Consider the following 27,776-nt stretch of genomic DNA (forward strand, 5'->3'; position numbering starts at 1 on the left):
TGCTTAATACATTTTTGTGGAGTTAAATTATAGGGTTGAATTTAACTTGATAAAATTAAAAATTAACTTGATTGGTGGTTGGTGTTATAAGACACCCTCTGCATCGTGAAAGGTCATCTTTTTTTTTTTTGATACAGCTCTCTTATGATTTACTTTATAAGCCAAAGGGGAAAAAAAGAATACTTTTCATTTGGTTTCGATTTATTGATGAACTGTAATCTTAACTAGGCATACTCATGTCGTTATTGATAATACTTGTTCAATTAATTAAAAAAATATTTTCAGTTATACAATGTGTTTCTTTTTCAGCTTGTGAAACTGTGTATTGCAATGATTGATACTGGAAAAGCCTTTTGTGTTGCAAATAAACAGTTCATGAATGGGATTCGAGACCTGGCACAGTATTCTAGCAATGATGCTGTAGTTGAGGTTGGTATTATTAAACTTAGTTAAAATGATAAATGCAACATATTATCAAATAACTATATCTATTTACCTTATTAATAATAGTGGTGGTCCTTAAAATCAGAAGTGGAAAAGCTATCACCTATTGGTGCTATCTTATATAATCCTGTGTTTTAGGACGTTAGAAGGTGATGGTTGATCTATGTTGTAAATATCTGTTTAGCATACTTGCTGCTAGGTGAGCTGAAGCATCTAGAAGGGCACCTGAGCAGGTAGGGTAGGATCATGTTTATTAGTGCAAGTAGAGAACATTAACTTAAGACTAGTATCTAACTGTACATTTGGGGGGCTGCATAGGAAAGTTCTGGTCAACTAGCTGTGTTAGTTTAGACCCCTTGCTATATTATGTGGTATTATAATGTTTCTTTCATGAGGAATAATAGCTAGTGAAAAAAATGGTGAAATTTGGTAATTATGTGATGCATAGATACCTAAATGGGCACAGTCTTGATACTCTCACTTTTAACCTTTAGGTTTATATATGCCATTTTAATTAGTTAGTATAATAGTATTGATAGGCAGTTTAATTCTTTGTTCTTGAGTTTTATGTTACTACCTGTAGACTTCTATGCAGACCATGTGTGAGAAATAGTGAGATTGTCCTAGTGAGAAATAAATGTTACTGTTTACACTGTAACTTGATCTTTCTGTCACAAATGCTGAAATTATGTTTTTCCAGTGTATATTAGTAGCTCTTAAATGACTTGGTTTTCTTTTGATTTCTTTCTCATAGACAAGTTTGACCAAATTTTCTGACAGTCTTCAAGAAATGATAAATTTTCACACAGTAAGTGTTAGTAAGTAGGGGTTATTATGGCCATGGTAATGTTTATTACTTTTCTTTGGTGGCAGTATTTTATAGAATTACTTAAGTTGGAATTCACAGACTTTGATTTATTAGCAACTTTTTAGTTGGGTGGATCTAAAATGCGTGTGTGTGTGAGAGAGAAAAGATGGAACTATATATGTGTATTATTTCCCATCCTGTAATAGTGAACTTTAATTTCAATGAAGTGCACACTCATAAAAGTTAATTTTTTCTCTTTTAAGTTGTGCCTTTGTAAATTTTTAAGCAGTTATTTCAAGAAGAAAGACAGATGTACAAGTCAAAATTCTAAATTTGGCTATTTCTTTTAATTATAAATATATCCCCTTTGTCTAATAAGTTGCTAATATTAAAGACTGTTGTGTTCTTTGAGCAATTTATGTGTGTGTTTAAGATATGAGGACAGATCTTTAAGAACGAGGGATATATATTACTTTTGGAATGTGATGAAATGCCTTTATACATTTTGTAAAAGTTTACTGAAAATATGGTACTTTGTAAGCTATATATTTTTTATAATTTAAGAAAAATCTAATATGTATGACTCATATAATTATTCAGTGCTTCAAAATTTAACTGTCTGTAAGAGGGGACTATCAGTACTTATATTCTTTGTAAATTCTGCTACTTTCTGGTTTTTAGTTAATTTGATTTTCTTGGTTTTTTTTGGACAACCTATTAAGGATTAATTGATCTGATAATATTTATTTTAATTGTGGTTCAAATTTTATTTATACCAAAATTACCATGTAAAAGTATCTTCTTCAGTTTCTGCTGTCAGTTCTTTTGGTTATGTATCTAGGTGTAGAATTGCTGGGTCATAAGTAATTCTGTGTTTATCTTTTTGAGAAACCATCAAACTGGTTTCCACAGAGGCTACAACATTTTACATTTTCATTTACATCTCTACTAGCAATGTATGAGTGTTCCAGTTTTTCACATCTCGGTCAACTTATTGTCTATCTGTCTTCCTTCTTTCCTTCCGTTTTGTTATAGCCATTGTAGTAGGTGTGAAATGGTATTTCACTGTGGCTTTGATTTGCATTTCTTGCTTGACTGATGTGGTTAAGCATCTTTTCATCTGTTTATTGACCATTTGTATATTTTCTTCTGCCATTGTTATCGTTGTTGTCTGCTTAAGTCCTTTGCCCATTTTAAAATTTATTTAAATTGAATTTTTTTATATATTCTGGATATTAAACCCTTATCAGATGTATGATATGTAAATAATTTTTCCTATTCTACAAGTTGTTTTTTTACTTTGTTGATAAATGTCCTTTGATGCATTAAAGTTTTGATTGTTTTATTGGACTATAATGAGTTCACAACATTATATTAGTTTCAAGTGTATAGCAAAGTGATTCAGTTATATATATATATATTCTTTTTCAGATTTCTTTCTATTATAGGTTATTATAAGGTATGAATATGGTTCCCTGTGCTATACAGTAGGTCCTTGTTATTTACCTATTTTATGTGTGTTAGTCACTCAGTCGTGTCCAACTCTGTGTGACCCCACCAGGCTCCTCTGTCCATGGAATTCTCTAGGCAAGAATATTGGAGTGGGTTGCCATTTCCTTCTCCAATTTTATATGTAATAATGTATATATTTTAATATATATACTCTCTGCTCCCCCCCCGGCCAACTATACTCTTTGGTAACCAAAAGTTTGTTTTCTGTGTCTGTGAGTCTGTCTGTCTTTTGTAAATAAGTTCATTTATATCAATTTTTTTAAGATTCCACATATAAGTGATATCATATGATATTTATCTTCTCTGTCTTACTTAGTTCACTTGGTAATTTCTAAGTCTATCCGTGTTGCTACATTTCATTCTTGTTAGTGGCTGAGTAGTATTCTAGTATTATGAGTAGTTTTGTGTGTGTGTGTGTGTGTGTGTGTACTTACACACCATATCTTTATTCATTTCTCTGTTGATGGACATTTAGGTTGTTTCCGTGTCTTGGCTATTGTAAACATGCTATGAACATTGGGGTGCTTGCATCTTTTCAAATCAGAGTTTTCTGTGGATATGTGCTCAGGAAGGGGATTGCTGGGTCATATGGCATATCTGTTTTTAGTTTTTTATGGAACCTCCATACTGTTCTCCACAGTAGCTGCTGCAGTTTACATTCCCACCAATAGTGTATGAGGATTCCCTTCCCTCCACACTCTCCCAGCTTTTATTGTTTTTGGATTTTTTTGATGATAAGCCATTTTGACTGGTGTGAGGTGATACTGAGATATTGTGGTTTTGATTTGCATTCCTCTAATAATTAGTTGATGCTTTTGAACTATGGTGTTGGAGAAGACTCTTGAGAGTCCCTTGGACTGTAAGGAGATCCAACCAGTCCATCCTAAGAGAGATCAGTCCTGGGTGTTCATTGGAAGGACTTGCTGAAGCTGAAACTCCAGTACTTTGGCCACCTCATGAGAAGAGTTGACTCATTGGAAAAAGCCCTGATGCTGGGAGGGGTTGAGGGCAGGAGGAGAAGGGGATGACAGAGGATGAGATGGTTAGATGGCATCACCAACTCGATGGACATGGGTTTGAGTAAACTCCGGGAGTTGGTGATGGACAGGGAGGCCTGGTGTGATGCAATTCATGGGGTCGCAAAGAGTTGGACACAACTGAGCGAGTGAACTGAACTGAATAATTAGTGATGTTGAAAATATTTTCATGTGCCTGTTGGCCATCTTTGGAGAAATGTCTGTGTAGGTCTTCTGCCCATTATTGATTGGGTTGTTTCTTTTTTGATTCTTAGCTTTGTGAGCTGTTTGTATATTTTGTATATTACAACCTTGTCGGTTGTAATGTTTGCAGATATTTTCTTCCATTCTATAGGCTGTCTTTTCATTTTGCCTCTTTAGGTGGGCTTATTCCCAGATATTTCATTCTTTTTGATGTGATAGTAAATGGGGTTGCTTCCTTAATTTCTCTTTCTGATATTTGGTTGTTAGTGTATAGAAATGCAATGAATTTCTGTATGTTAATTTTGTATCTTTCAACTTTACTGAATTCATTCATGAGCTCTAGTAGTTTTCTGGTGCATCTTTAAGATTTCCTGTGTAGAGCATAGAAATGCCACGTGCAGACAGTGACTGTTTCACTTCTTTTCCAGCTCAGGTTCCTTTTATTTCCTTTTCTTTAGTTGCTGTGTCTGGGACTTCCAAAACTATGCTGAATAAAAGTGGTGAGAATGGGCATCCTTTGTCTTCTTCGTTATCTTACAGAAAATGCTTTCATCTTTTCATCATTGAATATGATGTTAGCTGTGAACTTGTCATACATTGCCTTTATTATGTTGAGGTATGTTCCCTCTATGCCTATTTTTGGACTAGTTTTTATTATAAATGGATGTTGAATTTTATCAAAAGCTTTTTCTGCATTGATTGAGATGATCATATGGTTTTTATTTCTCAATTTGTTAATGTGATGTTATCACATTCATTAATTTGCAGATATTGAAAAGTCCTTATATATTGGAGTAAATCCCACTTGATCTTAGTGTATCATCCTTTTAATGTATTGTTGGATTCAGTTTGGATTCATTTTTTGTTGAGGATTTTTACATTGTGTTCATCAGTGATACTGTCCTATAATTTTGTTTTTTGATATCTTTTTCTAGTTTTGGTATCAGGGTGTTGGTGGCCTCATAGAATGAATCTGGGAGTGTTCCTTATCTTGCAGTTTCTTGGGATAGTTTCAGAAGGATAGGTATTAACTCTTCTCTAAATGTTTGGTGGAATTCACCTTAGAAAGCATCTTGTCCTTGGCTTTTATTTGTTGGGAACTTTTAAATTACTGATTCAGTTTATGTACTGTAGTTGACCTGTTGGTATATTCTGTTTCCTCTTGGTTCAGTCTTGTAAGAGTGTACCTTTCTAGGAATTTGTCCATTTCTTCTAATTGTCTTTTTTAGTTGGCGTATAGTTGCTTGTAGTATTCTCCCTATGATCTTCTGTATTTCTGTGGTGGTGGTTATAACTTCCCCATTTTAATTTCTGATTTTCTTTATTTGGTCCTCTCCCTTTTATTCTTGATGAGACTGTCTAAAGGTTGACATAGAAATGTTTGCAACAGTGACAGGTTTACTTTTTTCCCAATTTGGGTTGCTTTTATTTCCTTTTCTTCTCTAATTGCTATGGCAAGGACTTCCAAAACTGTGTTGAATATAAATGGTGAGAATGGGCATCCTTACTCTTGATCTTAGAGGAAACGCTTTCAACTTTTCATTGTTGAATTAGTTTTCTTTTCAAAGAACCAACTTTTGGTTTCATTGATCTTTCTGTTGTTTTTGAAGTCTCTATTTCATTTATTTCTGCTCTGATCTTTGTGATTTATTTTCTTTTACTAACATTAAGTTTTGTTTGTTGTTCTTTCTCTAGTTGCTTCTTGTGTAAGGTTAAGTTGTTTGAGACTTTTCTTATTTCCTTAGGTAAACTTGTATCGCTATGAACTTCCCTCTTAGAACTGCTTCTGCTGTATCCCATAAGTTTTGAATAGTAATTTTCCTCTTTTAGGCATTAGTCTTTAGACATTTAAAAATTTCCTCTTTGATTTCTTTAGTGATGCACTGGTTGCTTAGTAGCATATTGTTTAGCTTCCATCTGTCTGTATCTTTTCAAGTTTTTTTTCTTGTAGTTGATTTCTAGCTTTATAGCCTTGTAGTGCTAGTGCTGTTAATGTACAACTAGTTTCCTGAACTAATTCCAATAGTTTGTTTTTTTTCCCCTGCTTTTCTAAAATTAAAAGCAATCGATGTTTCTTGATTTTAACATTGTAAAAGGAACATAGAATTTAGATAGAAACACCTTTGAGTTTAGGCTTCACTGTTATGAGCTGTATAATTTTGGTCAGTTTTTAAAATCACTTTCATTTTTCAGTTTACTGTTGTATAAAAGGGGAATGATAGAATTTGCAATAACAATATGTAAAAGGGTGTTGTGATGAGTAACAGAAATTGTGCAACTAGTCCCTGGAGTGATACTTCTTCCTTTACTATATTGGTTGGTATCCATTTGGGAAAATAGAAACCACATGTGGTATTTCTTTCTTTTCTTTTTTTTTTTAACATATGGTGTTACTTATAGAAAGATTTTTATACATTGACTTAGATAGAAAGTATTGGGAGAGTTGGAAAAAAGAAAAAAGCCACAATGATGCCACCTGGAGATTAGTCAGCATGGGAAGGAGCTGTTGTCCTTAGGGCTGCAGGACTCTGGGTAGAAGTGATACCAGAGCCCCTGTGAGCTGCACTGGATTGTTCCCAAGCCAGGAAGTCAGAGCTTGCCTGCTTGCTGCTGCCACAAGAGCCTTCACACCTGGAGTCCCACTGACATTCCTGGATTGGCCCCTGATGCTGCTGAAAGTTGGAGTAGCTCAGTTGCTCACTAATGGCTGTGTCAGAACAGAAAGCAGAGAGAAAAGTGGCTTCTCTTTATCTCCTGCCTCTTAATCTAACATCAGATCCCATTTGTAGAACCTGACCTCTTAGCTTGCAGGGAGTTTGGGAAATATACTTTACAGATTTCTAGCTCCTGTCATCACAGAGGAGACAATTATGGAAGGGTGATGTAGTGGTGAAAGTACAGTTGGCACACCAACCACAAAGACTATAATTTTGAAAACATTTTTAGTAGGTAAATCATTACACAATCTTAACAATTTTTATCCTTGAAACCTTTTTCTGTGACTTTTCTTTTTCTCCTCACACTCTGTTTCGCGCACATTAACAAAATATACCCCAGGTCCTTTGTCACCTCCAGGTCTAAACTGTAAACGGCTACTGCCTTTTGTTTAGGATTATATAACTTGTTTCTCTGCTTCTCTTCTTGCCCTTCTACAATGCATTCTGTGTACAGCAGCCAGAATGAACTTTTAAAAATACACATTAATTCATACTACTTGGCTGCTCTGGCTCCTTATTATACTCAGAATAAAATCCTAACCAAGCCCTGTATGATGAGGCTCCTGCTGGTAACTTCCTAATCTCATCTCTACTCTGTCTGGTTGTAACCCCTTCCTTTGTTGTTCTTTGAACATGCCAATGTAATTCTCACCTTAGGACCTTTGTACTTGGTATCTGTTCTGTGCAGAACGTTCTCCCTTCACATCTCTGTGTGATTGTTTCTCTGTGATATTCCTTCTCTTTCTGTAGGTCTCCCACTTTAATAGGTCACTTCCTCTATGAGAAGCCTTCCTTGACCACCATATGATTCCATTCTATCAATTTACCATCTTTTATGTACCACATTAAAAACACATACACACACGACATATATGTATATGATCTTGTTCTTAAATATATATACTTATTTTATTGTCTGTTCTAAGTTTCATGACTGTAGGCACTTTGTTATATTTATCTCTTTTGCTGCTACTCAGAAGCATCTTTGGTAGGAAGGAGTTACTCATGGCAGGGTTGAGGAGACTGTGATTATGATAACCCTTGTTTTAAGTCATTAAATGAATAAAGATCTGTTAAATTGGTGACAATTGAGTGCTCAAATAGACAATTAAAAATATTTAATTTTCTCTTCTTTTATTGTTTTATGTGCTTGAGAACTTCAGGATCTCTGTTTTGACTATAATTCATGTTGCTTTAGAAAGATAATTTGCAAACTATTTGTCTGTCTGTTGGCCTAGAGGTCTAAAGGCTATAGAGTTGAACTTGTGTGTATTTACATATGTACTTATATTAATATATATGTATATAGAGAACACTCTGTCTAATACTGCACTCAGATGTCTAGTGCCTTTCTAATTTTATTCCCATATTCGATTTTAAAGCATCTCAGAAATTTTTCTGCTAATAGCTGTAGGTATGAAATTGTGACCTAACCCTAACCCTAACCCTAACCCTAATTACTGTGGTCTCCTTAGTACTTATGTAATTCTTATCCTGGGGAAGTCATTTAATTTTTCTAAGTTGTACATTCTACCACTGTGTAATGAAGGGGCTTCACTAGATGACGTTTAATTATAAAAATTCTAAAATTGTAAAGCATTAATTATTATAAGATTTAAATGTGATTTCAGCTATTTGTTGAAAATGTGGGAAAAGCCTAGTTGTATAAAATGCTTTATTTTAGTAGTATTCTGTTCACTGAAATTTTAATTACATAGCATTACAGGAGAAGGGAGGCTTTATAGAGTAGGACATACTGCTTTCTAAAGGTAATAAAACTGCTTTACATTCTACAACCAAGCTCATAACACTTAAGTCTTGGTGTATCAGTTTGTATCAGTATAAAAGGCTGGATGTTATACAGATTTATGAATAACTTTGTGGGCGTAAATAAATGTTTCAAATAATGTAACCATTTGTGTTTTTAGCCAAGTAAAATTAAACATAGATTGGGCCTAGATTATTCCAGTCACTTAAAAAATAAATTATTTGGATTCTTTTGTGATTTATTTTCTCTGTAAAAATGGATAGTATTGTTCTTTATTCTTTATAGAATGAGAATTTCCTAGAGTTGCTCTTTAACTCACGTATTTTTTATAAGATGCCAACTCATGACTTTTCCGAAGCAGGTCATATATATTGTACTACGCGCTAGAGTTGATTTGACTACTGGTTGTTTTTCTGGAGCTCTGTTTATGTAACATTACTGATGACTCTTTTGGATTCTAATTTGCTGTTGGTATAAGGAGCTTGGACTATTGATTTTATTATTTGTCAAATGAAATTTTAAAGTTGAATTTTTGCGTAAAATTCCATGAAAGCATGTGACATTTTTTGTTTTGTTTTTTTGTGAGTTTGGCTTTCTATATTGCACCTATCTACTCATTTGCTCAACAGATGGTTTTTGGTAGTGAGAATATAGTAGTTTGGTGCTTCTGTTCTCTTCTCATGGCAAAAGTAGAAAAGGATGGTTGTGTGACACTGGAGAGAACTGATGGGGGACATAAGGTGTCATGTCCTGTCTGAGTGTTGGTGAAAAATATTTATTTCCTTTTTATGAGCTTATGTTAATAGCTATTTAGTAAATAATTTATTTTTTATAGAATTATGTTAAAATAAAACTTAAAGTGTTAGGAGAGATATTACATAGTGAATGTGTGTAGCGCCTCCATATATTTAAAAAATATTTTAATGAGCAACTTGAGCTGGCTTCCCTGAATGTAACTTTTAATAAAAAAAGGTCTTATGTGTGAAATAGTTTCAAGCAGTTCCTGATCAAGAGTTAAAAATTGATGATCTTTTCAAGTTTGTGGCCATTTTCATTGTTGAGGACTTTGTCTGCATAGGTAGACATACTAATGAAAGGCAGATGAACATTTATTATTCTTTGCACTTGATTGACAGGAATTGTTCTATCACTTGTAAGTGGAATTTAAATAATTTCATCTCTTTAAATTATCCCTTAAAGGAACAATCATTCATTAAGTGGGATTGCTCTTTTTTTTCTTTCATTGACACATGTAGTGTCATGTATTTTTGGGGTTAAGTTGAATGGATTTTGAATGAAATAATGACAGAGCTTTCCTGCAGGTAAATGGAGAAATTGCTTTACCTACTAAACCCATTTACACATTTTAATAATTCTCTTTGTGAATTCAGATTATAGCATTGAAAGTCCCTAATGACTCATTCTCAGCCTCTTGTTTACAACACTTTGAGTCCATAAAGATTGTTGGTACATGTTAATTGTCAAAAATATCAAGGAATTGCTTGAAATAAGATCATCCATCAGATTACAGAACACCAGTTAAGTAAAAAAGCCACCTTTTAAAGTAAGTAACTAGCACTAAGCAAATCTGTAAGATGAAAGTTGTTCCTCCTTAACTTCTTGAATTCTACTTTTAAATCATAAATCCAGGCAAAATTCTCCCTTTGGACAGCTAGTATTCTGGGTGGGGGGTTGGGGGGAAGCTGTACTGCACAGCATACGGGATCTTAATTCCCTAACCAGGGATCAAACCCGTGCCCCCTGCATTGGAAGCAGGAAGTCTTAACCACTGGATTGCCAGGGAAGTCCCCAGAGAGTTGATATTATTATCTCATGTCTATACAAAAAGCTGAAGATGAATGAAATGTTTTGAATGTTTTGCTTAGATTCATGCATCGTCATCATAAAATTTAATTTGGAATTTATATCTACATGGAGCCTTTTACATATATGAGATCCTTTGTGAAATAATATACTAGTCGATCTTCACAACTTTCTAAATAATAATGTAAATTTACATCTTGCTGTCTTAGTGGCTGCATTATCAGTATGCAAAATTACAGTGCTTCCAAATTCATCCTCTTTGTTTTAAAGTTTTCTTTTGGCATTTGAGTATTTCATCCCTAGGAATTTGTTTTGATACTTAGAAAAGCAACAATGTTCTTCCAAGATGATCTTAAACTCAGAAATTTTAACTGTTGTTAATTTGAACAAGAATTATTAACATGTAGAATCATCACACAGCAATGAAAACTTTGACACCATTGTCTTCTGGTTAGTGATTAGTACTGTGTTTACCTGGCATGCCATCAGATGCATCTGTTAATTCTGTTATTTGAATGTGGCACATTTTCTGCTTCCTTTGCTTCTTTGGAAATTGCAAAGTTCTGACATTTTCCTTATAGGTTCGTGTATTATGCAATTTTGCAATTTTACAAGGCATTCTGGCCCTAGCTGTTAATTGAGTAACCTTTTAAGCAGCTTCTTAATATGATACAGTTATAACTAATATCACAAAAGAACTTTGTTTCTTATTTTGTGTTTGCAGAAGTTTAAAGTACAAATTTTTCTGTATGAAATAGATATTTTGTGTTGAAGTCTTGTATGATTTACTCCTGCCATTGCTTTATTTAATAACTTTTTCATATACAAATACACTGTGGTTGAGGAAGAGAATTTTATAATGTGTTTGCGTTATAATTCTCCAATTGTGGTGCCTGGACCAGCAGCATCAGCAACACCTAAGGATTTATTAGAATGGTAGCTTCTTCGAGTCCATTCAGATCTACTGAGTCAGAAACTCTGAAGCTGGAAGCCAGCAGTATGTGTTTGAGCAAGCCTTGCAGGTGATTCTGACGTATTCTAAAGTTTGTGAACCACTTTTCTAGAGCATGGGTTGGCAAACTGTAGCTTGCAGGCCAAGTCTAGCCTGTTGCCTCTCTGCCTTTTTCATATAAATTTTGTAGCAACACAGCCATATTCATTTGTTTTTGTATTGTCTATGGTTATTTTCACACAATGGCAGAGATGGGTAGTTGTGACGCAGACTACATGGCCCACAAGCCTAAAATGCTGTCTAGCTCTACAGAAAAAATGTGGTAACCTTTGCTCTCAAGACTGTTTTTGTCCACTTCTGAGGACTGAATCTATCATGACATCCACTGAAGAGAGGCCCCTTTCTGCTCTAGTGAAAGTAATTTAGTGATTTAGCTACCTTGATGAATTCTTCTCAGTGGAGCGCTAGTGGGTTACAATCCAGGCTAGTTAAAATCCAGTCCCTGGGAGTAAGAGCCAGCAATCTGTAATCTTTAAAGCTCCACACCACACGTCATCCCAGTGTGCAGCCCAGTTTGAGAAACAGTGTGTTGCTTCCCCTAAACAAGCATTTGGAAATCTCAGTAAAGGCAGATTTCTGATAATGTAAGTCTGGGGTGGTTCTGAAGATTCTTCATTTCTGCCAAGTACTCAAGTGATGTGTATAATGCTGGTTCACATCTGCGGAACTTTAAAATTACTGATTTCTGAATCTCACCAGTTTTTATAATTATCTCAGCATCAGAGTATTTAAAAGTTCCCCAGGTTATGATACTGTGCAACCATTTGAGAACCCCTGGTCAGAACAATTTGTCTCAATCTTGCCTGATAGCTCAGTTGGTGAAGAATCCGCCTGCAATGCAGGAGACCCTGGTTTGATTCTTGGGTTGGGAAGTTTCCCTGGAGAAGGGATAGGCTACCCAGTCCAGTATTCTGACTAGGAGAATTCCATGGACTGTAGTCCATGTGGTCACAAAGAATCGGACACGACTGAGTGACTTTCACTTTCACTTTGAGTAACACAGTCACTTAGTGAATTTGTTAAAAGATGCAGAAGAGTTCTATCCTTATTTAACAAGCTTGGATCTTTGTATTTTCTGTTAGCTTTGCAAATGAGTGTGATTCATACCCAGCTAGTGACAAACCATTGCATTAGAGAAATGAAGAAAGGGAGAAAGAAGAGGTTAGATATTAATAAGTGGATAAGTTAGGACAGGCAGAGAATGTAGAAAAACAGTAACACATAATAGATATTCGCTTGCATATTTGGGACCTATTTCTGATAAAACAAAGAAGAGTCTTCTTGATTATTATAGGCCTGAAATAAGCAGACCTGATGAGACTTTAAAGATTCAGTGAATCCACAAACCCCTGTGCCTATAGATTCTGGAAAGGACAGGAGTGATTATGTCATGCAGAATCATCAGAAGAGACTGCTGTGTTAGCTCAGTAATATTTGAATGGATCATGAAGACTTTGCAAAATTTTGTTCTTGGCCAAGGGGACCTAAGTGGTAAGAACTGGAACTAGTTCAAAGCTATCTATGGATGTGTAGCCTATTTCTGTGTTGTGCTAAACTTCCTAGAGTGCCTGCCATCTGTGTAGCGTATTTCAGCTTTTGTCCTTTCCTGAACATCACAGAGATAGTGTTGCTTTATCTGAGTACAGACATGAGTGGGGAATAACTTGAATGTAAGCCATTGGTTTTAAGCAGTCGTGATATTTATGCACTTTAGTAAGATCTTTTTCTAACTAGCAGATAGAGCAAATGACACTGTTGATTACTTGTCATGCATATGTTGCTAGGAATAATGCTATTCATTTCCAAATATGGAACTGAATCTCAGCTTTTGTGTTGGTAGCCCCCCACCCCAACCCCGACCAGAATCTGTCACTATGACTTTATTATACCATCCTAGGTTTTGTGGTGTAGACCTGGAAGAGAAGCCCTGAAATGTATTTGATTCTGAGGATGAAACAAATTTTGTTTTTGGTTTAAAGTCCAGATAAAGTTTTTGGTGGTTGCTGAGTACTGTGGTAAGATCTGGATCAGAACCCCCAACTAGTCAGGATACTAGAACTGTACACAAGGAAAATGGGGAAATGAGGTAAAGGGCAAAATTTTTTAGGGGAGAATCTTATACACTTCCTTGTCACCTAATTCCCAGGGACATTGACAAGGCAAAGTCTTAAAGCTTTTTGCTTTTAGCACATGAAATGCTGTGAAGTCTCAGTGGGATATAGATTAGTGCCGAATTGGGGCAGCTCTTTGCAACATTTTATGGGGGGGTGGGGTGGGCAGTTAGCTGTTAGATAGCTGAATAGCTTGAAATTGCTAAGTAGAAAACAAGAGTTTTACTCAGTTGCCCTTGCATTGCAATATGCTTTTCATTCTAATGGAAATGTTAAAAATATGTCAGCTAGATTATTGACATTTGCCTGAAGTACTTCTCATTCTATCCAAATGTATATAATTTAGCTAAATGCTATATTTTGGAGAATTTAGATAGTTAATGTTTTGTTATTTTAAAGCAACAGTAATAATAGATTCTATTTCTTTCTCTCATTATATATATATATATATATTTTTTTTTTTTAAGCTGGGGAGCAATTGACATAAACTGTGTATTAAAGTGTACAGTTTGATAAATGTTGACATATGCATCACTGCCATAAAATTGTCACCTCAGTTAATTTAATGAACATAACAATTATGCCTCAAAAGTTTTCTCGTGCCATTTTATAGTTCCTCCTGTTCAATTTGCCATGTCCTTATTCCTTGTTTGTTGGTCATTATTGATCAGTTTGCATTTTCCAGACAGATGTACATCGAATTTTTTTTGGTCTGATTTCTTTCTGTGTAATTTGAGACTCAATCTTGGTCTGTATATCTATTACTTTTTTTTATTGCTTAATAATGTTGCATTGTGTAGAAGTGTCATAGTTTCTTTATCCATTCACTTGTTGATGGATATGTTATTTATTGCTGTATAACAGATTACCCCCCAAATACAGTGGCTTAGAACAACAGACATTATCTCGTTGTTACTGGGCCTGGAGTCTTTATTTTTCAGCGAGATTTAGCTGGGTGGCTTTATTTCAGAGTCTTTGATGAAATCTTTGCTAAGACTTTCCCAGTGACTCAGCAGTGAAGAATGAACCTGCAGCGCAGGAGCCGCAGGTGACGTGGGTTCGATTGCTGGGTCAGGAAGATACCCTGGAGGAGTAAATGGCAGCCTTTCTAGTGTTTGTGCCTGGAAAATTCCATGGACAGAGGAGACTGCGGGCTACAGTCCACACAGTTGGACACAACTTAGCAACTAAACAACTGTCATTTGAAGGCTTCACCACAAGGGCTAGAAGATCCAATTCTAAGATAAATATAGTGAAAGTATTAGTTGCTCAGTTGTGTCTGACTCTTTACGATGCCATGAACTGTAGCCTGTCAGGCTACTCTGTCCATGGGATTCTCCAGGTAAGAATACTGGAGTGGGTAGCCATTCTCTTCTCCAAGGGGTCTTCCTGACCTAGGGATTGAACTCAGGTCTCATGTGTTTGGGGCTTCCCAGGTGGTGCTAGTGGTAGAGAACCTGCCTGCCAATGTAGAAGACATAGGAGATGCAGGTTCAATCCCTGGGTTGGGAAGATGCCCTGGAGGAGAGCATGGCAACCCACTCCAGTATTCTTGCCTGGAAAGTCCCATGGACAGAGGAGCCTGGCGGGCTGTAGCCAGGCTGTTGCCCGTAGGGTTGCACAGAGTCGGACACGACTGAAGCAACTTAGCGCACATGCACATATGAGCAGTGTGTGTGAGCTCTAGTTGTTCATGTGATTGCCAACACTTGGTATGGGTAGTCTTTTTAATTTTGTTGTGGCTTTAATTTGTGTTTATTTAATAACCAGTGATCTGAAAAATCTTTTCATGTGTTTATTTGCCACCCATGTATTCTCTTTGGTAAAATACCAGACCTTTAGCTCATTTTTAAAAATTGAGTTATCTTCTTATTTCTTCGTTATAAGAGTTCTTTCTGCATTCCATGTATGTCTTTTGTCAGATAAGTGTCTTGAAGATACATATTTTCTTCCAGACTTTGGCTTATCTTTTTTTATTTTTGTAGCTGTAGCTTTTGAAGAACAATAGTTTTTAATTTTGATGAAGTTAATTTATTGATCTTTTTTCTTTTATAACTTTCTTTTTTGTGTACTATTAAATGTTTTCCTAACCCAAGTTTACTAAGACTTTACTCTGTGTTTAGTTTAGATTTGTGATCCATCATGAGGTGATTTTTACACATGTTGCATGGTAAGAGTTAAGGTTTATTTTTGATCAAAGGCTGTCCAGTTTTTGTTCTAGCATCATTTGCTCAAAATATTATCTTTTCCTTATTGGCATCTTTTGTTAAAAACAGAAGTTGACCCATTTACATGGATCGTTTCTGGACTCTTTTGTTTTATTGATCTTACTTTTGCCTATTTTTAATACTACAAATGCCTTGATTACTGTAGGTTTCAATAATGAGTCTTAAAATCAGGTAGGATAAGTATTCCACCTTTGTTCAATTTCTTTTCAAAATTAGTTTGGCTATTGTAGGTCCTTTATATTTCGATATATACTTTTTAAATTAAAAAAAAATGTGTTTTTGGCTGCATCACATGACACACAAGATCTTAGTTCCCCAACCAGGGATTGAACCCATCTCCTGCAATGGAAGCATGAACCACAGGGAAGTCCCATTTTCATATATATTTTAGAGTCAGGTATTACACTTCTGTAAAATGCCTTACTGGGATTTGGAGTGAGATTTCAATGAATCTAGAGGTCAATTTGGTGAGAATTTACATCTAACTAATAGTGAATTTTCAAATCCATGAACACAGTGTATTACTCCATTTATTTGGGTTTTCTTTCATTTCTCATGGCAGTGTTTTGTGGTCTTTATTGTACAAGTCTTGCATACCTTTTGTCAAGTTTGTCCCTAAGCATTTCCTATTTTTTGGTGCTGTTGTAGGTGATACTTTTGAAAAGTTCAATTTGCAATTGGTCGTTGCTGATGTACAGAAATAGCACTGATTCTTGTATATTGACTTTATTTCTACAACTTTGCTAAAGTCACTTATTAATTCTAATAGTGTTTTCTGTAGTTTCTCTTTGTTTATGTTTGTTCATTTGTTTTGTTTTTTAGATTCCACATATAAATGAAATCTCATATTTTTCTTTCTCTGACTTATTTTACATAGCATAATACCCTCTAGGTCCATGCATGTTGTAGCAAATGGCAAATATTGGGAGTCCTAGACAAGACAATCAGACAAGAAAAATAAATGGAATCCATATTTGAAAGGAAGGTGTTAAACTGTCAGTGTTTGCAGATCTCATATGATACTATGTATAGAAAATCCTAAAGGTGCCACCAAAAACTACTGGAACTTGTCAATGAATTCAGTAAAGTTACAGGATACAAAATTAATATGCAGAAATCTGTTGCGTTTCTGTATACTAACAATGAAGTAATCCCATTTACAATTGCATCAGAAATAATAAAATCTGTGGGAATAAATCTAAGGAAGTAAAAGACTTCTACTTGAAAAGCTATCAATGATAAATTTTGACAGTGATCAAAAAATCATTGATCAAATAAATAAAGATGACATAAACAGGCTCATGGATTGGAAGAAATAATTTATTGAAAATAACCACACTACCTGAGGCAGTCTAGAGATACAGTATAATCCTTATCAAAATCCCAAAGACATTTTTCACAGAACTAGAAAAAAAAAATTCTAAAATTTATATGTGGTGCAAAAGACCCCAAATAACCAAAACAATCTTAAGAAGAAAGCTAGAGGTATCACACACCTACATTTCAAACTATACTACAAAGCTACAGTAATCAAAACAGTATGTCAATGACACGAAAACAGGCACATAGATCAGGGATCAGAGTAGAGAGTCCAGAAATGAACCCACATTTATACGGGCAGTTACTCTATGGCAGAGGAGGCAAGAATACACAATGGGGAGAAGACAGCCTTTTTAATAGATGGTGGTAGGAAAACTGGGCAGCTATATACAAAAGAATCAACTGACTATATTCTCACACAATATACAAAAATAAAATTAAAAATGGATTGAAGATTTAAATGTAAGACCTGAAACCATAAAACTTATAGAAGAAAATATAGGCAGTATGCTCTTTGACATCTGTCTTAGCAGTATTTTTTTTTGGCTATCTCTGCAGGCAAGGGAAATAAAAGCAAAAATAAACTAATAGGACTACATCCAACTAGTGTTAGTTGCTCAGTTGTGTCTGACTCTTTGGAATCCCATGAACTGCCAGGGTCCTCTGTTCATGGAATTTTCCAGGCAAGAGTACTGCAGTGTGTTGCCACACCCTTCTCAAGGGAATCTTCCCAACCCAGGGGTCAAACCCAGGTCCCCTGCACTGCAGGCAGATTCTTTACTGTCTGAGCCACCAGGGAAGTCCACATTGAACTAAAATTCTTTACTGTCTGAGCCACCAGGGAAGTCCACATTGAACTAAAAAAACTTTTATATGGTGAAAGAAACCACTGACAAAATGAGAAAGCACCATAGTGAATGAGAGAAGATATTTGCAAATGTTATATGCAACAAGGGATTAATACCCCCAATAGTCAAGGAACTCCTATACCTCAACATAGAAAAAAACAACAGACCCAAAACCCAGAATAACCCAATTAAAAAAAAAAAGGTCAGAGAGCCTAAACAGACACTTTTCCAGAGAAGAGATGCAAATGACCACCAGGCACATGAAAAGATGCTCACCACTGCTAAGGTATCAGGGAAGTGCAAATCAAAACCACAGTGAGATATCACATCACACTTGTCAGAATGGCTTTTATCAAAAAAGATAGCTAAATAACAAGCATTGGTGAGGATGTAGAGATGAGTGAATCCTTGTGTGCTGTTGATGGGAATATAAATTGGTATAGCCACTGTGGAAAACAGTAAGGAAATTTCTCAAAAAACTAAAAGTAGAACTACCATATGGTCCACCAGGTTCATTCTTGGGTATTTAATCAAAGAAAACAAAAATACTAATTAGAAAAAAATATATGCACCCCTGTGATCATTGCAGTTGTATTCACAGTAGGCAAGATTCAGAAGCAACCTAAGTGCCTATCAATAGGTGAATGGATAAAGAAGATGTGGTATATCTACTATGTGTACAGTATACACACAAGAATATTACCCAGCCATAGATAAGAATGAAACCTTGTCATTTGTGACAACATGGGTGGACCTAGAGGGTATTAAAGTTATTTTCAAATTCAGTTGTAACAAAATTGATTCCTTGTGGTGTACAGTTTTATGAGTTTTAACAAATGCATACAGTCGGGACTCCATACCTCAATTAAGATACAGTTTCATTAATTATCCTGCTGCTGCTAAGTCACTTCAGTCATGTCTGACTGTGCGACCCCATAGACAGCAGCCCACCAGGCTCCTCTGTCCTTGGGAGACAGGCAAGAATACTGGAGTGGGTTCCTTCTTCAATGCATGCATGCATGCTAAGTCACTTCAGTCATGTCCGAATCTGTGCGACGCTATGGATAGCAGCCCACCAGGCTTCTGTCCATAGGATTCTCTAGGTAAGAATACTGGAGTGGGTTGCCATTTCCTTCTCCATTCATTAATTCTAGAAATACTCTTATTAAGTTAAGTCATTGTTAAGTCAACCTTCCCTCCCTTCCCCACCATTGGAAACTGTTTATAGTTCTGCCTTTTCTGAAATGTCATATAAATAGATTCATTTAACCTATAGCCTTTTGAATATAACTTATTTTACTTATCAAAATGCATTGAGATTCATCTATGTGGTTGCAGTTATTAATAGTTATTTCTTTTTCTTGCTGGTACAGATATTGTATAGATATACCATAGTTTGTTTCTCCAAGGAAATTTGGGTTGTGTCCAGTTTTTGGCAGTTAAGAATGAAACTGCTATAAATATTTGCACACAGATTTTGTTATGGACCTAAGTTTAAGGTGGATGAAGAAGGGGACGACAGAGGATGAGATGGTTGGATGGCATCACCGACTTAATGGACATGAGTTTGAGTAAGCTCTGGAAGTTGGTGATGGACAGGGAAGCCTGGCGTGTTGCAGTCCATGGGATCGCAAAGAGTCAGACATGACTGAGCAATTGACCTGAACTGAACTGAATAAGTGATATCATATATGTCTTTCTCTGACTTACTATGATAATTTCTAAGGGCATTCAAGTTGCAGCTAATGATATTATTTCATTCTTTTTATGTCTGAGAAGTATTCCATTTATCCATCTGTCAATGAACATTTAGGTTGATTCCATGTCTTCACTATTCTAGATAGTGTTACTGTGAACAATGGGATGCATATCTTTTCAAATTAGAGTTTTTTTCTGGAAATGTGCCAACAAGTGGGATTGCTGGATCAGATGGCAACTCTGTTTTTAGTTTTTTAAGGACTCTCCATAGTGACTGTACTAATTTATTTTTCTGCCAACAATGTCAGGAGGTCTCCCTTTTCTCCACACCTTCTCCAGCATTTATTATTTGTATACTTTTTAATGATGTCCATTCTGACCGGTGTGAGGTGAGATCTCACTGTAGTTTTGATTTGCATTTCTCCAGTAATTATCAATGTTGAGCCTCTTTTCAGGTGCCTGTTGGCCATCTGTATGTTTTCTTTGAAGAGATGTCTGTTTAGGTCTTCTGCCCATTTTTTGCTTGGATTGTTTTTTTGTCATTACTGAGTTGTTTGAGATGTTTGTATATTTTGGAAATTAAGTCCTTGTAGGTCACAACGTTTGCAATTTTTTTTCTCCCAATCTGTAGTTTTTTCATGTTGTTCATGATTTCCTTTGCTGTTCAAAAACTTATAAATTTGATTAGGTCTCATTTGTTTATTTTTACTTTTATTTCTAGTGCCTTGGGAAACTGACATAAGAAAAAATTGCTACGGTTGAGCTTCATTCATTAGTTTTTGTCTTTCAAAGATTTTACCCATCTCATCTATTGAATTCATCAGCATAAAATTGTTCCACAAATCCTCTGATTATCCTTTCTTAATACCCATAAGGTCTGTGGTCAAGTCCTATCTCTCCTTATTGTAGGACATTGTGTCTTCTTTTCTCCTGATCACTTTGGCTGTTGTTTTTGCTCGGTCATTAAGTCATGTCCAACTCTTTGTGACCCCATGGACTGTCATACTCCTGACTTCCCTGTCCTTCGCTATCTCCCAGTTCAGTTCAGTACAGTTCAGTCACTTGGTTGTGTCCGAATCTTTGCGATCCCATGGACTGCAGCATGCCAGGCCTCCCTGTCCATCACCAACTCCCGCAGTTTACTCAAACTCATGTCCTTTGAGTCAGTGATGCCATCCAGCCATCTCATCCTCTGTCGTCCCCTTCTCCTCCCGCCTTCAGTCTTTGCCAGTATCAGGGTCTTTTCAAATGAGTCAGCTGTTCACATCAGGTGGCCAAACTATTGGAATTTCAGCTTCAGCATCAGTCCTTCCAATGAACACCCAAGAACTGATCTCCTTTAGGATGGACTGGTTGGATCTCCTTGCTATGCAAGGGACTCTCAAGAGTCTTCTCCAACACCACAGTTCAAAAGCATCAATTCTTCAGCACGCAGCTTTCTTTATAGTCCAACTCGCACATCCATACATGACTACTGGAAAAACTGTAGCTTTGACTAGATGGACCTTTGTTGGCAAAGTAATGCCTCAGCTTTTTAATACGCTGTCTGGGTTGGTCATAACTTTTCTTCCAAGGAGTAAGCATCTTTTAATTTCATGGCTGCAGTCACCATCTGCACTGATTTTGGAGCCCCCCAAAATAAGGTCTGCCACTGTTTCCACTGTTTCCCCACCTATTTGCTATGAAGTGATGGGACCAGATGCCGTGATCTTAGTTTTCTGAATGTTGAGTTTTAAGCCAACTTTTTCACTCTCCTCTCACTTTCATCAAGAGGCTCTTTAGTTCTTCGCTTTTTGCCATAAGGGTGGTGTCATCTGCATATCTGAGGTTATTGGTATTTCTCCCGGCAGTCTTGATTCCAGCTTGTCCTTCTTCCAGCCCAGTGTTTCTCATGATGTACTCTGCATATAAGTTAAATAAGCAGGGTGACAATATACAGCCTTGACATACTCCGTTTCCTGTTTGGAACCAGTCTGTTGTTCCATGTCCAGTTCTAACTGTTGCTTCCTGACCTGCATACAGATTTCTCAGGAGGCAGATCAGGTGGTCTGGTATTCCCATCTGTTTCAGAATTTTCCACAGTTCTTTGGGAATCCACACAGTCAAAGGCTTTGGCATAGTCAATAAAGCAGAAATAGATGTTTTTCTGGAACTCTCTTGCTTTTTCGATGATCCAGCGGATGTTGGCAGTTTGATCTCTGGTTCCTCTGCCTTTTCTAAATCCAGCTTGAGCATCTGGAAGTTCATTGTTCTCCTGCTGTTGAAGCCTGTCTTGGAGAATTTTGAGCATTACTTTGCTAGCGTGTGAGATGAGTGCAATTGTGTGGTAGTTTGAACACTCTTTGGCATTGCCTTTCTTTGGGATTGGAATGAAAACTGACCTTTTCCAGTCCTGTGGCCACTGCTCAGGTTTCCCAATTTGCTGGCATATTGAGTGCAGCACTTTCACAGCATCATCTTTTAAGATTTGAAATAGCTCATCTGGAATCCCATCACCTCCACTAGCTTTGTTTGTAGTGATGTTTCCTAAGGCTCACTTGACTTCCCATTGCAGGATGTCTGGCTCTAGGTGAGTGATCACACCATTGTGGTTATCTGGGTCATGAAGATCTTTTTTGTGTCGTTCTTCTGTGTGGTCTTGCCACCCCTTCTTAGTATCTTCTGCTTCTGTTAGGTCCATACCATTTCTGTCCTTTATTGTGCCCATCTTTGCATGAAATGTTCCCTTGGTATCTCTAATTTTCTTGAAGAGATCTCTAGTCTTTCCCATTCCACTGTTTTCCTCTATTTCTTTGCACTGATCATTGAGGAAGTCTTTCTTATCTCTCTTTGCTATTCTTTGGTACTGCATTCAAATGGGTATATCTTTCCTTTTCTCCTTTGCCTTTCACATCTTTTCTATTCTCAGCTATTTCTAAGTCCTCCTCGGACAACCATTTTGTCCTTTTGCATTTCTTTTTCTTGGGGATGATCTTGATCACTGCCTCCTGTACAATGTCAGGAACCTCAGTCCGTAGTTCATCAGGCACTCTATCAGATCTAATCCCTTGAATCTATTTGTCACTTCCACTGTATAGTCATAAGGGATTTGATTTAGGTCATACCTGAACGGTCTAGTGGTTTCCCCTACTTTCTTCAATAAGTCGGAATTTGGCAATAAGGAATTCATGGTCTGAGCCACAGTCAGCTCCTGGTCTTGTTTTTGCTGACTGTATAGAGCTTCTCCATCTTTGGCTGCAAAGAATATAATCAGTCTGATTTCAGTATTGACCATCTGGTGATGTGCATGTGTAGAGTCTTCTCTTGTGTTGTTGGAAGAGGGTGTTCGCGTTCTCTTGGCAAACTCTGTTAGCCTTTGACCTGCTTTGTTTTGTACTCCAAGGCCAAATTTGCCTGTTACTCCAGGTGTTCCTTGACTTCCTACTTTTGCATTCCAGTCACCTATAATGAAAAGGACATCTTTTTGGGGTGTTAGTTCTAGGTTTTTGTAGGTCTCCAGAGAACCAGTCAACTTCAGCTTCTTCAGCATTACTGTTCGGGGCACAGACTTGGATTACTATAATACTGAATGGTTAGCCTTGGAAACGAACGGAGATCATTCTGCCGTTTTTGAGGCGGCATCCAAGTACTGCATTTCGGACTCTTGTTTACTATGACAGCCAGTCCATTTTTTCTAAGGGATTGTTGCCCACAGTAGTAGATATAATGGTCATCTGAGTTAAATTCACCCATTCCAGTCCATTTTAGTAGGCTAATTCCTAAAATGTTGATGTTCACTCTTGCCATCTCCTGTTTGACCACTTCCAATTTGCCTTGATTCATGGACCTAACATTCCAGGTTCCTATGCTATTGCTCTTTACAGCATCGGGCTTAACTTCCATCACAAGTCACATTCAGAGCTGGGTGTTGTTTTTGCTTTGGCTCTGTCTCTTCATTCTTTCTGGAGTTATTTCTCCACTGATCTCCAGTAGCATATTGGGTACCTACCGACCTGGGGAGATCATCTTTCAGGGTCCTATGTTTTTGCCTTTTCATACTCTTCATGGGGTTCTCAAGGCATGAATGCTGAAGTGGTCTGCCATTCCCTTTACCACTGGGATTTCCCTGATAGCTCAGTTCATATCACTTACATATGGAATCTAAAATACAGCACAGGTGAATTTATCTTTGAAACAGAATGATGGAATCTAAAATACAGCACAAGTGAATTTATCTTTGAAACAGAATGAGACTTACAAAGAGAACAGACTCATGGTTGCTAATGGGGAACAGAGGTGGGGGATGGAAGAATTGGGAATGTGGGATTAGCAGATGCTATTATATTGAATGAATAAACAACAAGGTACTAATATATAGCACAGGGAGCTATATTGAATATTCTATAATAAACCATACTGGAAAAAATATGAAGAATACATATACATATATATATTCAGTGTATATATATATATATATATATGTAGGTATATATTATATATATGTGTTTACAAGCAGAGTGATTCAGTATACATATATATGTGTGTGTGTGTATATATATATACTGAACATATAAATTTCTGCTTGTAAACTAATTTACCAAAAACTAATACAACATTGTAAATTAACTATACTTCAGTAAAAGAAATTTTGAAAAGGAGATATCAGAAAACTAAACAGATTTTTCTGGTGGTCTACTGGTTAAGATTTTCACTGCTATCACTCGTGTTCAGTCCCTGGCCAGGGAACTGAGATTCCACAAGCCTCATGGCATGACCAAAGAAAGAAAAAATAAACTTAAACAGAATTGAGGAAACAGAATCTATATTGAAAAAGCTCCCATATACTATAAAGTTAAAGCTACATTTACATAAAACGTAGCAATATCAACCCTAGGTATTTGCCCATACAGATTTCTCAATAGGCAGGTCCCAGAGTTTGCTCAAATTAGATGTTCATTGAGTCGGTGATGCTATCTAACCATCTCATCTTCTGCCGCCCTCTTCTCCTTTTCCTTTCAATCTTTCCCAGCATCAGGATCTTTTCTAATGAGTCAACTCTTCACATCCGGTTGCCAAAGTATTGGAACTTCAGCTTCAGCATCAGTCCTTCCAATGAATATTCAGAGTTGATTTCCTTTAGATTGACTGGTTTGATCTCCTTGCAGTCCAAGGGACTCCTGAGAGTCTTCTCCAGCATCATGGTTCGAAAGCATCAATCCTTTGATGCTCAGACTTCTTTATGGTCCAACTCTCAAATCCATATGTGACTACTGAAAAAATTGTAGCTTTGGCTGTATGACCTTTGTTGGCAAAGTGACGTCTCTACTTTTTCATATGTTGACTTTGGCTCTGAGTTTATCTATTTTAGATCTTAAAAAACTAGCTTTAGTTTTAATTGGGTTTTGGCTATTGATTTCCTGTTTTCTATTTAGTTACCTTCCAATCTGATCTTTATTATGTCATTTCTTCTGCTTAACTTGGGTTTAATACTTTGTGATTAACATTATACAAAATGTTTTTTTCTTTGAAAAGTGAATTTGACAGATTTTGAAACCCTGTACTCAACCCAGACTGTGCATGTGTGTTTGGCATTTAGACAAGGACATAATACTTTGCTTCTAGCCAGATTCCATATAGGTTGAAATATTTTGATTCTGTTTATAGTTAGTTGAGGGACATAGGATTTTCTTTTTGTTTTGAATAGTGATTTTTCTGCCTGTTTATCTGCTGTGTTTCAAATTCTGAATGAAGTATATCTGTAAATTGTGAAAGTACTTAACATTTCCATGCCAAGCCCTATGAAATGTACCACATGTAGAGTTAAATATATGTGGCGTCTGTTAAGTGGTGTAAAATATTTTTGTGAGAAATAAAATTTTATCCTCGTCTTTAATCTTAGCAATCATTTAAGGGCTGTATAATATTTGCTTGATTCAGAATGTAAGACATTTAAATTCACACGTCTTCCCAAATGAGAAATCTCTAAGGTATAAGGAAGTTCTAGTGTTTTCCTTTCTTATGTTTTAGTATATTACAGTAAGAAATTCCTATGGTGGATAGAGTAGAATTTGTATTAGTCCTTTAGGTTGTCTTCTAAAGCCTGAGTTAGAATCAAGGAAATAAGTTGCTTAACCGATTGAAAATTGTATTTAAGTATTAAAACACTTTTGATTTACTCTGTAAATAGTAATTTTATTTTTTAACAGATGAAATTGGCTTGAGAATCAGTTTCTTTTTTAAATGCTTATTTCTTATGCAATGTTCAGTAAGAAATGTAGGTATTATTAGAATTGGATTATTGTTGGAGGGATGTAATATTTATAGAACTACATGAAAATTTTTTTCTTTGTTTACTTTTCTAATTGCTTAATGTTCCTTTTCTTTTAGATCCTATTTGACCAAACCCAGAGATCAATTAAGGCACAACTTCAGAACTTTGTTAAAGAGTAAGTTAATTTCAGTGAAAAAAGAAAAGCAGCTATGATTACATCTGGGAGTTATCATTTGAGAGAACCTAGAATCATACTTTCAGACTTACTAAAAATATGGGAGTTTTTATTTGTTTTTTGCTTTGTGAATTTTATGTTGCATTTTTTTCTGAATTAACTCTGTAAGAAATCAGATTTCAGGCTTTCCCATGAATAACTTATGCTATGGAATTTGTATTCAGGATACATAGCTCAAATTGTTACAGATAAAACAAATTTTTAATGTAAATAAAGAATCTGATGACCTTTAAAAATCAAAGCAGATACCAAAAGTGGTTGAAATACCATCAGTTATTCTAGTTATCTCCATATAGTATTTTCTTTGTGGAGAAGATAATAGGATTTATGAGAATGAGTTATGAAGGTGCATAATAAGTAATGAAAACAAGCCTTTTGTGTCACCATCATCATATTTTATGTGTGAAATAAAATGAAACTGGAAAAAAAAAAAAATCTGACCTTTCCAGGTGTGGATGTTTGCCTTTTCTACATTAATAATTTCAATTTTTCTCTTTTAATTCCTGACTGAGAATATATTATATTACATATAAGGTTGATTAGGACACAGTATTCAGGTATTCAGTTCAGTTCAGTCGCTCAGTCATGTCCAACTCTTTGCCACCCTATGAACCGGAGCACGCCAGGCCTCCCTGTCCCTCACCAACTCCCAGAGTCTACCCAAACCCATGTCCATTGAGTCGGTGATGCCATCCAACCATCTCATCCTCTGTTGTCCCCTTCTCTTCCTGCCCTCAATCTTTCCTAGCATCAGGGTCTTTTCTAATGAGTCAACTCTTCGCATCAGGTGGCCAAAGTATTGGAGTTTCAGCTTCAGTGTCAGTCCTTCCAATGAACACCCAGGACTGATCTCCTTTAGGATGGACTGGTTGGATCTCCTCACAGTCCAAGGGACTCTTCAAGAGTCTTCTCCAACACCACAGTTCAAAAGCATCAATTCTTCAGTGCTCAGCTTTCTTCATAGTCCAACTCTCACATCCATACGTGACTACTGGAAAAACCATAGCCTTGACTAGATGGACCTTTGTTGACAAAGTAATGTCTCTGCTTTTTAATATGCTGTCTAGGTTGGTCATAACTAATACAGGTACTACAAGCTATAAATTTCAGAGCTCATAATGCACTTCAGTCTTAGTAGATTAGAATTTGTTGTACTAGAGGTGATCTCTTGCAGATTGTTTTTAAATTATTTCATAAAATACTAATATTCAGAATGTCCTTATAGAATATATACATGAAAATTTATTGCTTCCTATAAAGAGTTTAATGTCTTTGCTAGGTATATTTTATTATAGTTGTTATTATTTTAAAGTTATTTGTCTTCAAGTTATTTTGCCTAGTTCCTTGGTAGAAGAAGTGAAAGCCAAGGGATGTTATGTATTTACCTAAGGTCATTAATGAATGGAGGTTTCAGATTTTCAGACTGTTACCCTTAACTGGTACATAAAGGGCTTCCCATTTAGAGTGCTTTTAGAGGGCTTCCCAGGTGGCTCACGCGTACTCAGTCATATCTGACTCTTTGTGACCCTATGGACTGTAGCCCACCAGAGTTCTCTGTCCATGGATTTTCCAGGCAAGAATGCTAGAGTGAATTGCCTTTTTGTTCTTCAGGGAATCTTCCTGACTCAGGGATCGAACCCTCATCTCTTGTGCTTCCTGCATTGGCAGGCAGGTTCTTTATCTGTTTAGCTACCAGGGAAGCCTTCTAAAAGAATTATGTACTAGTAAAGGGTAATAGTATCCATTTCAATAGTCTGAGCTTCCCTGGTGGCTCAGATTGT

General features: G+C 36.2%; 1 protein-coding gene across 3 annotated transcripts in view; it reads left to right on the forward strand.

Annotated features, from left to right (window-relative positions):
• Window positions 1-27,776, forward strand: part of ACAP2 (ArfGAP with coiled-coil, ankyrin repeat and PH domains 2) — a 153,580-nt gene that overhangs the window by 65,235 nt on the left and 60,569 nt on the right. For 2 of the 3 annotated variants that reach the window (XM_043473311.1, XM_043473312.1), the window contains exons 3-5: window positions 310-429; window positions 1,199-1,252; window positions 25,877-25,935. In XM_043473311.1, the coding sequence (XP_043329246.1) occupies window positions 310-429; window positions 1,199-1,252; window positions 25,877-25,935 (233 nt within the window). Of the gene's footprint in view, window positions 1-309; window positions 430-1,198; window positions 1,253-16,864; window positions 16,896-17,494; window positions 17,497-25,876; window positions 25,936-27,776 lie in introns of those variants that run through there. The other variant, XM_043473313.1, reaches the window with a different exon arrangement.

Source organism: Cervus canadensis, chromosome 7 (genome assembly GCF_019320065.1).
Source record: "Cervus canadensis isolate Bull #8, Minnesota chromosome 7, ASM1932006v1, whole genome shotgun sequence".
In the NCBI taxonomy this organism is placed as follows: domain Eukaryota; kingdom Metazoa; phylum Chordata; class Mammalia; order Artiodactyla; family Cervidae; genus Cervus; species Cervus canadensis.